The sequence below is a fragment of the Frankliniella occidentalis genome, unplaced genomic scaffold (assembly GCF_000697945.3).
Source record: "Frankliniella occidentalis isolate FOCC.00 unplaced genomic scaffold, Focc_3.1 Scaffold208, whole genome shotgun sequence".
Taxonomy (NCBI): Eukaryota; Metazoa; Arthropoda; class Insecta; order Thysanoptera; family Thripidae; genus Frankliniella; species Frankliniella occidentalis.
In genome coordinates, this window is record NW_026267334.1 from 59,368 (window position 1) to 69,299 (window position 9,932).

General features: G+C 39.6%; 3 protein-coding genes across 5 annotated transcripts; 2 read left to right on the forward strand and 1 right to left on the reverse strand.

Moving 5' to 3' along the window:
* The first annotated feature begins 4 nt into the window (after nucleotides 1-4).
* LOC113213996 (uncharacterized) lies at nucleotides 5-1,248 on the forward strand. Its single transcript, XM_026433227.2, has 4 exons — nucleotides 5-356; nucleotides 463-571; nucleotides 661-798; nucleotides 872-1,248. The coding sequence occupies exons 1-4, from the start codon at nucleotides 303-305 to the stop codon at nucleotides 1,105-1,107; spliced, it is 537 nt and encodes a 178-aa protein (XP_026289012.2). The 5' UTR covers nucleotides 5-302; the 3' UTR covers nucleotides 1,108-1,248.
* Nucleotides 1,246-6,995, reverse strand: LOC113213994 (delta(14)-sterol reductase TM7SF2). Of its 2 annotated transcripts, none has more exons than XM_052272501.1 (10): nucleotides 6,874-6,995; nucleotides 5,514-5,952; nucleotides 5,270-5,376; nucleotides 5,036-5,185; nucleotides 4,751-4,934; nucleotides 4,365-4,663; nucleotides 4,032-4,273; nucleotides 3,813-3,940; nucleotides 3,574-3,696; nucleotides 1,246-3,401 (listed from the first exon to the last, which is right to left on the reverse strand). In XM_052272501.1, the coding sequence occupies exons 2-10, from the start codon at nucleotides 5,944-5,946 to the stop codon at nucleotides 3,241-3,243; spliced, it is 1,827 nt and encodes a 608-aa protein (XP_052128461.1). In that variant the 5' UTR covers nucleotides 5,947-5,952; nucleotides 6,874-6,995; the 3' UTR covers nucleotides 1,246-3,240. The 2 variants fall into 2 exon arrangements, with proteins under 2 accessions (XP_052128461.1, XP_026289009.1); XM_026433224.2 differs by lacking the exon at nucleotides 6,874-6,995 and adding an exon at nucleotides 6,541-6,697.
* Nucleotides 6,996-7,049: 54 nt separating this feature from the next.
* Nucleotides 7,050-8,906, forward strand: LOC113213997 (succinate dehydrogenase cytochrome b560 subunit). Of its 2 annotated transcripts, none has more exons than XM_052272505.1 (5): nucleotides 7,050-7,218; nucleotides 7,610-7,675; nucleotides 8,005-8,201; nucleotides 8,302-8,435; nucleotides 8,526-8,906. In XM_052272505.1, the coding sequence occupies exons 1-5, from the start codon at nucleotides 7,199-7,201 to the stop codon at nucleotides 8,628-8,630; spliced, it is 522 nt and encodes a 173-aa protein (XP_052128465.1). In that variant the 5' UTR covers nucleotides 7,050-7,198; the 3' UTR covers nucleotides 8,631-8,906. The 2 variants fall into 2 exon arrangements, with proteins under 2 accessions (XP_052128465.1, XP_026289013.1); XM_026433228.2 differs by lacking the exon at nucleotides 7,610-7,675 and adding an exon at nucleotides 7,821-7,886.
* Nucleotides 8,907-9,932: the final 1,026 nt, after the last annotated feature.

The following is a 9,932-nucleotide window of genomic DNA, read 5'->3' on the forward strand; positions in this document are numbered from 1 at the left end:
ATTTATTACGAAATTTTACATTTTAATCATTCTGTTGCCAAATTTTGGTAAAGTTCACTATTGAGTGTACTGAAATGACTGAAATATAAATGTGCCACAATGAAAGTAAATTTTTCATATCGTTATCTGCTCAAGCAGAGCTGAAGGCGGGCGGAAGCGCTCGAGCAGAAGCCTTGGTGTCTGTTTGTTTGTTTGGGCTTGGGCTGTCAGTGGGTTGGCTTAAGTATGCCAAATACTGACTTATCGGTTGACTTGTCCCGCTTTGAATAGTTGTTCGCTCCTTTCAACTGACGGGCCTGAGGATGGAGAGTAAACTTAACATTGTGCCTGGGGAAGCACCAGAGTCAGATGATGAGGTAAAATACTGATTTAAGAGGTATAACCTCTTCTCTGTTTCATATTTCCTCCAGTCGTTGTAGTGGAATTCAAGTCCATTATTGTCTAAATACTTGCAATCCTCAGGAGATTGGGGGCGGCGCGCGCACCACAGGTCTTCAAGGTACAGCTGTCATGGGAGAGGCCCCAGAATCCTCATCTTCAGAGGCAGATGATGCAGATGGTGATGAGAGACGTAAGGTTTTTTATGAACACAATCCTACAGTGAATTGCTTGCATTAGTTTGAAACATTTTAATTTGCATGTATTATCTTTATTTTTCAGTTGATAGCGTTCAGAGTGTTAGTAGTGCAGCCAGCGTATTGTCTCTTTTATCGCCCATCAAAGACCCGCTCAAAGACAGTTCAATAAGTAATTCAAAGGATGAAACTAAATACAATTCTCTACTCCACAAGAAATTACGTAAGTTATTGTTACATATTAATGTTGATGTATATGTGGTCACTAGCTATAATTTTGGGGGGCCTTGGTGTAGGAGAGAGAAATGCTTCCTTACGGAGAAGTGTGGAAGATTACATCCATCAGAGTGTGGGAACAGCTGCAAGAGATTTAAATTCAATTGATCAACATCTTCTGAAATCACAAGTTACACTTCAAGAAGCAGCTACATCTTTAAGAATTCTTCAATCCAACCTGAGTCACATACACTCAAAACTGTCATCAATAACATCATCTACGTATCTGCCATCCATCAATGTCAATAAACTGTAGGGAATTATAATTGTTGGTAATCCTGATCATGAGTTTCACAAAAATGGTAGTGTAAGTTGAAAAAGAAATTTATGAGAGATATTGTGCAGCCTTTGAGCAAAAGCTGAAAATATGAGGAATGAATAAAGACTGAAGTAATTACATTGTCATTGATTCTTACAAAATTTATTCCATGCATAGATAAAGAATACAATAGGTAACACCAATTATACTCAAATAAAACAAACTAAGTAATCAAGGTACTAAAGTCAACCAGGATAAGAGTGCTGAGTTGACTCTTAACTTAACGTTTTCTTTTATACTAAGCAAGTGCTCTGCCCAAATATATCCTTACTTGATTGTACATGGCAGTGCCTGGCTACATTTTTGGGCTCATAGTTCTCTGTACTATGTACATAAGTAACTTAACTATAAGTTTTGGGGAAAACAAAGAAATAATTATGTTCACAACTTTCAATGATACAAAATACATAGGTCCAAAATATTCAACTTACAAATGAAATTTGGCAAGCGCATATAACATGTGTACAAAAACCTTTAAAACCTAATTTTGGTATGGCACCAAGTTATTGAAAACATTTCACAAAATATAGGTCCATGTCAAACATAGGATATGATGAAAATGTTATCAAATGAAACACACACATGGACATACTATACATTTGTGGCAATTAGATACAATCTACAGTGAGATCTTCTGAAACCAACAGTCAATGTAAAATCTTGCAGAAAGATATTTGAACCAAATAATATTTCTCAAATTTCATTGAATGAGAAAGTTTCTTAAAATAATCAACTAATTAGAATAAGTGAACACAATTTGTAATATTTTCCTTAGAAATAGAAGCAAACTCACACACAAAATTATTATATGTAACAGAAATCTGAACCAAAAGTTAATATTGTAGAATGAGTGCAAGTGAGAGGAAAAAACGAAAGGAAAACAACACACTTGAAAAGAAAACACTACCAAAAATATCATGCTGCTTTAACCAAAAGCATGATATAAGAGGAGAAAATGAAATATACAAAATATTTAACACATTACGTAGATGCAGGGTGATTAGTTCTGGGAAAATGCTCTGAGATCAGATAAATATTTTAAAAAACATTACAGAAGGGGAAAAATATAGCAAATACCTCATTTACCTGAACATACAGTAAAGGTAGGGGACTAAATAATCAGACATAATTAAATTAAGTAATTACTGAGTCCACCTGCTACAACTATCTTGTTTTCACTAAAGTTAGTATAATGTCAACTTCAAGTATTGAGCAAACGGTACAAAATGTCCGGGCAAATGTTTAAAGTAATAAGACTGTGTGTTTAAGATACTGTTCAAAAGAGATGCTCAGGAGATCAATCTACTGCTATCACGACAGATCAGTCTCATGAATAATTAATAGGACATTCACGAATGTATGCAAATTAGAATTCTTTACAGGAAATAGAATATCAATCTTATTTACAATAAAATAAAGAGCTTTACAACAGACAATAAGATCTTTCAAGTAAAAAGATGATAAATGATTTGCCAGAATAAACAAAAGATATGCAACTGCAATACAAGTTAATGAAAAGAAGGGAGGCAGCTATGTACATACAAATTTTTGTCACATTTCTCCTTCAGGAAAAAAAGGAGAAAGATGAGAAAAATATGACACCACTAGTGAGCATCCCTATACTATGCACAGCAACCTTAAAATAGGCTGTCACTGAGTTATGGAAACAAATGACTACTCTAAGAAATCGCACATGTACATAAACTAAAATGAATTTGAACTAGATTTTTGTTCAAGTCAAATCGTTAAAAAAATTAACTGCTTTCTATTTTTATTTCATTTAAATAAAAATATTAATGCAGCAACCTTGATCAGCAATTGTAAATGGAAAACCTTGGTCCTCTTAAAAGTTAAAATACAAAGCAGAGGTAATTGAATCAGGCATCAGCATGATTCAGGCTCAGTACAAATACAGTAACACAATGTCAATACTTTTTGTATCCTCAGACTACAGCCGTTTTGAAAATATGACAGAAAAAGGTTTTCTTTACAAGTCCTTAGATAATACTCTGAACAAATCCATAAACAGATAAAAAGAACTCACCATTTAACAACACAGAAGTTAAGAATTTAAAACACTCCCGGAATGACACGCTTCTTCACTCTGTTGGAGTAGCGTTCCCAAGCAGCACCGTATCGCAGTTTGCAGTTCTCATCCACTCGTAAGGCTCTTTCGACGAACAGCAAAAGAGTCAAAAGAGGGAAGGCATAGGGTAGTCCATTCAAATTGCCTACAATAAGAAAATTGGATGATTAACGGATTAGAAAGTATTAGTTCCATAGAGAAAAAGAATTTTAATGCTCTACAAATAACATGGTGGGTGCTTGTGTAACCTCACATGTGAAACAAGGAAGAAATAGCCAATCACCATTTTGGCCATAGAGCAAATGAACAGAACTTACCACACAGAGCAGTCCAGCATATGTGCATAGTCAGAGCACCTAAATAGTTGGGATGACGGATCCAGCCAAACCAACCAGACACCAACAACTTTTTGCCTTGAGATGTGGGTATGGTTTCCAAATCTGAAAATAACGAAACGTTGCAAGACATCAATGTAGGCATAGGTATAGAATGTGTGAGATATTACTGAATAACCAATATTAAGATATGAAAATAGATCAAAATAACAATAACTTACAAGAAAGAGCAGGCTTGAGAGGGTTTTTCCGGAATTCTGCCTTTTGGCTACTACTGGCACGATAGATTACGTATCCAAGATTATGGACAATGACAAGGACACCATACAAATACCAAGACAATTCCACACTAAAAACAGAATGAGAAAACCAAAGGATATAAATAAAATGGCTCAAATGAAATGAAATTAGATATTAATCATAAGAAACAAGTTACTTACTTGTAGTCCATAACGTATTTAGAGATAAATGCTGTCAAGAATGGCCAACCAGCATAACCGACAATGGACTGGAATCCAGCACCAGCTCGCTGGTATTCAAAGCTGTACAACCACTGCTCCTCACAATAGCAGTAGTCGAGAGTGTACCAAATTTGGAGACCACATGCAATAACAACTCCAATGGCATTACCCTGTTTGATAGCATCCCACTTTTTCAAAAGGAATACAACGTTCAGAGCCATCTGTGGAGCAAAAGAAACATAAACACATTCTAGGTAACTACGCTTTTATCAAGGGCAGCTTAAGTCAGAAAACAAATACTTGGACACTTACAAGGGCTATGAGAGTGATCCTGTGAAAAACGAACTTAACATTCAAACGTCCCCACCAAATGGGAGAAACCTGGCGGCCCTGAAGAAAATCGGACAAAATGTGCCCAGTGTTGCCTTCCGGATTCAAAGAGGACACAGTAGCACGTCCACCAGTGATGTAAAGAATTACAGAGAGCAGTATTCCAAAGGACAGAGCAGCAACACAAAGAGGAACGTATTTCTGGTAAACAACATCCAGATTCACTTGGAAATAGTACAATGCACCCAGAATGGCAATACTTGAAATGGCAGCAAAAAGACCTGAAGGACAAAACGAGTAAATCAGACAATAGGACACACAACAACATAGTAAGCACATCACAAATGCAAAGGAAAAACATGTATTACCATTAGTTCGAACCTTGTGACGTCCTCCTTTCATTGGAGGGCCATCAACCAGCTGTCCAATGGGGATCAGAGCAAGAATTGTTTGGATGGCAACAAAGCCAAGGTATATCAGTGAGGCTTCCTTATCAATGTATGTACGCCAGTTGAGAGAGAGGGATTTGATATTCAGTACAGAGCACTGACTCTACAAAAGTGAAAAGAAAGTAAAAAAATACATCAAATATAAATCAAATTCTCTTAGAAACATGTTGAAATAAAATCATTCAGGAAGGACAGTAGACATACCTTGGTGCAGATAAGAGGCATCAGCAAGAATATGAGTGGTGTAATGAGAATTATAAGAAGAGCAAAAAGCGACACAGCAAAGTCAGCAGCCTTCCCTTTGGTGCCTTTCTTGGAGCTATCAATCAAGTTTTGAACTTGTTTGGCGTCATCCTGTTCAGTAAAATATGCTGTTAGTTCTATACATATGCAATATTGACCATTATAACAGCAAAATAATACGACATAACCCATTACCTCTGAAGACCTAGCAGTGGTGCGTGCTGATCGCCTTAGTCCAGAAGTTTCAGGTTTTTCAATGGACGTTTCTAATTTCTTAACAGGAGACTTTGAGATGGGTTCAACTAGGTCCAGGGAAGATGCAAGAACAAAAACATAAAAAAAAATTAACAACATTAATTTACCAACAACTGTGATAATCAGAATAGAAAATCTGAACAGTCCAACACAGCAACATCCATATAGGAATATATTAACTTACGCAAAGGTCTGTCGACATCATCCAGATCAATCAACTTCACTGAAGGGGAAACTTTCTTACTTCTTGCAGGAGATTTTGGTCGAGCGGGTGACTTAACTCGAGCAGGAGATTTGCTGCGGGCTGGAGACTTGGCTCTGGCTGGTGACTTTGATCGTGCTGGAGATTTAGAACCAGCTTTGGAGGGAGATTTGCCAGGAGGTCTCCCAGGTCTTTTTTTAACAGCCTTAAGCAATTCAATTAGTGGGGGTGAAATAGATCCACTTCGAGAAGGAACAGGGGAAGAGGACCTGGCTGGTGATTTGCCCCGAGCAGGCGATTTGCCTCGAGCAGGTGACTTGCCACGGCCTGGTGACTTGCCACGGCCAGGTGACTTGCCACGGGGGCTTTTGACTGAAGCCGGGGATCTAGACCTTGATTTCCGACGAGCCACCATCTTTACCTGCAGAAATACCAGAAGAAAAACAATGATATAGTGGGATATACATAAAACCATAACAAAACGTATGCCATAGCATGCTGAGACGGTAGGTGCAAAAAATTATCTGCACGGTTACAGGACACATTCTAAAGATATGAGGATAACATGAAAGAAAAGCCTTGCAGACAAGGTGAACCGAAAAATTAACACAATAATTAATGTGTACTTAAAGTGTAAGTCAAAACGAACTCTACATCAATGTTTATGATCACTGTAAACACGAAGAGAACCCATAAAGCTACAGAGGTTAGACGCCTGGGTAAGTATGTTGCTTGAGTGAAATGATAAAAGAATCAACCAAAGCACAGTCGAGGGTAACATATACACTTTGGGAGTAATGTATACAAAAAAAATGATAGGAAACTACAACCAAAGTGACCAACAAACTCGTTACAGCCAGGATTGTTTACCGACAGTTAAGGCGGCAAAACCCTATTAAGCACACCATAAACAAACTACAGAACAGCAACTTTCCTCGTCGAAAACAAGTACCAAACGGTAAGGGAAAATGTGGGAACAGATGTCACTCAAAAACTCGATAGTACATACCGTTTGCTGTCGAAATATACAATAAAAACTTCCGTTGAATATGAGGGGGAACGTGTACACAGCTCAAAACCCTCGACCCCAGCGTACAACCGACGCCAAGCGGCAGCGCCAAGCCAAGCCGTTCCAAAGTACTACGGTAAACGGCTTGCTATTGGTCGCTTCGTCAAACTGAATGTGACTCAAGTCAAAACGGAAACTAAAATAATCACCGATCGAATAACAACAACCCAATTACAGAAAAATTACGTAAAACTATAACATTTGTATTTAAATTCGAAAAATTTCCGAAAAAGACAACGACGAAAATATTTGTAAGATTTTCAGACAACTTACTTTGGCGCCTTTTTCTGATCAGTGGCGGTTAACGAGTCGACACTCAACGACCTCTTTCGTCAAAAACGTGAAAGTAACGGCAAAACTGGTTTTGGGCAGCCCGGACGGTGGCGCCTCCATCGAGCTCGACGACAAAGAGAAGAACCACTTTCCGAACGGAAACACGAACACGAACGAAGCGAAGAACGAGAACGAAGACGAAGACCGACCGAAGCCGAACCGAAGTGAATGCTCAGCAGTCCAGCAACCATCGTTTAACCTAGAAGCAGAAGCCACAGAAAAAAGAGATACTGTTTTGTTTGTTGGGACGATTTAAGCATTTGAAATGGCGTTTTGTTGTAGCAGGTAAAGTCATCTAAAATGCAACAAATTAAACGCGTTGTCTGTGACGCGTTTCTGAAAAAAACCAAATGATCCAATTTTCGGTCTGTCATGCCAATAATATTTTTATTCTAATTACATTATTGAATTGTTTTTGTACTGCATTGAAGATTCTGAAACATTTTCGAAGGAATTGGAACATTTCTTTTTAATTTTTATTCTCTTGGTGATTTGAAACTAACTTGTAATCTAGTTAAAACATCAGAGGTTATAAGTGATTCAGGGTCATTTGTAACTACGGCACTTGTCATTTGCATATGGTTACTTATGTTGGGATCAGGGTTTTATCTTTTCTTAGCCGGTAACTGTCTTCTATCATTGCTGATTTCTTTTTTTTATTGTGGTTAATCTGCAGATTGTTGGCGTCAACTCACCTGAAATCTACTCCATCAATCCTGTTGCGAGGCCTCTACACCTCTCCGTTAGTTCACTGATCAAACTTTATTCTTATTCCATTTGCAATATCGTTTATCTTGTTATGTATTTTCAAATGTATTTATTAATTCCTCCCGGTAACTGTCTTCTATCATTGCTGATTTCTTTTTTTTATTGTGGTTAATCTGAAGATTGTTGGCGTCAACTCACCTGAAATCTACTCCATCAATCCTGTTGCGAGGCCTCTACACCTCTCCGTTAGTTCACTGATCAAACTTTATTCTTATTCCATTTGCAATATTGTTTATCTTGTTATGAATTTTCAAATGTATTTCTTATTAATTCCCTGTAAATCTTCCATTCTGTCAAATCAAGGAGATGCCTGGCCACCATGAAGGTTATGCCATACAAACCGCCTGCAAAGGAAGGACATGATGAAAGAAACATGCGGCTAAATCGCCCTTTGTCACCTCACCTTCTCATCTACTCACCTCAGCTGACTTCTATGCTGTCAATCACACATCGTATGACTGGATTAGCTCTTACTGCCTATATGACAGGCATTGCACTAGGTAAGCAGTGCTGTTAAACATATCCTATGTATGGTAAAGTGAACCATTTGTGTTTGGATTATTCAATTGTTGTTTCTTTTCACCCCATCTCATTTTCTAGGGGCTCTCATGCTGCCACAACCACTGTCAGCATATCTAGCAGCTGCTAGCCTATCCTCTGGCACTATTTTTGTTGGCAAATTTATCATGGCATTTCCTTTTGCTTACCACTTTACTAATGGAGTTCGTCATTTGGTAAGATAAACTTTGTGCTACTAAAATCCATGCCTCATTCTTGTTTTCCGTCAGCAAAGGGTGTATCTGTTCACTTTCTCTGTTTGACAGGTCTGGGACATGGGCAAGGCACTCACTATCAAGGAGGTTTACTCCACCGGATATGTCATGCTTGGAATCTCAGCAGTTATCACTCTGCTTCTAATGGGAATTTAGAGACATACTCTAGTTTATCTCAGAAACTTGTGTATATATCTCAACCTTAGATCATTTATTAAAATAAAATAAGTTGATAAAAGACAAAGGTATTATGTTGGTTCCTCAAGTCTGATCCAGAAGCAATTACCAATATTTCTGAAGTGCAAGAAAATCTGAGCTTCGGGTGTATTTTGTAAATTTTCAGTATTGTGATGTATGTTTTCTGACAAGCTTTTCACAATTTTGTGTTTGTGTGTCATTTGACCTTGTTATTTATTAAATGTGATTAATTTATTACTTGGTTATTTTATGAATTTCAATCTTGTGAAACTGTTAAGTGTGGGATCATGCGGCTCAATTGTTTTCAAGAATCCACTCGATGAAAAGTGAAAGTTAACGTGTACGCATGTCTACTCTGTCTTCTTAATACAGATATACGTGGCTACACAACACTTCATCGACGTATTTTCACTATGAAAGGGGGGTTTAGATTGGCGACGATTGTAATTTTTGGATACGTTGTAGTTGGTTTTGGGGCTGATTTCCAACTAGAACGTATCTAATAAATGACAATCGTGGCCAGTATAAACCCTGCATTAATATGGACACTGAGCGGTGCGGCTTAAGGGACTCTAGCACTATGGTCTGGGAGCAACAGGAACGAGGGGGGGGGGGGGGTACTCCGCGTCTTCCCTGGCACAGGAATCCCGCGCTCTCGCACCGTTTGAGGACTGGAGGCCTGAGTCGGAGAGGTCGCGAGGAGCCGGGAGCAAACAACACCGCGGTAGGAGCCGGCACGGTATATGAGATAACGGCCGTTTTCAAGTCAAACACGAAACCAGTTGGTGTTCAGGGCAGTGTGGCGTGCTTCTGACGGCGCAGCTCTGGGGGGTCCTATGGGGACTCACCTGGCTTCTCCCGCCCACCCCCGGCAACTAAAGCCCCGCCCTTAAGCTCTTGAGTCCGAGTGATTGAGGCATTGCTGCGGCGTGCGCGCGGCCCGCGCGGCCCGCGAGGCTGGGGGCTCTGTCCCTGCTCTAGGGCTCGAACGGCTTCCTCCTCCCCACCCCAGCTCGGCAAGGCGAGGTTGTCGCCTTCCAGTGGGATCGTTGTTCCCCCGAAATGTGGCGCGTTCGGCGTGCTTCTCGAGCCTCGTGCCGATCCAGCCTGGAGGCGAAATCATTCCGGACCGGCGTCATCGACTGCGACGAGGACTAGTGCACCTGGTCCATGACCTCATCGTGGAGGAAGCACGACCCCGGCCCCCCACCCACCTCGCTCCGGGACTTCCATGATCTTGAAGTGCGAAGCGAGCTGACG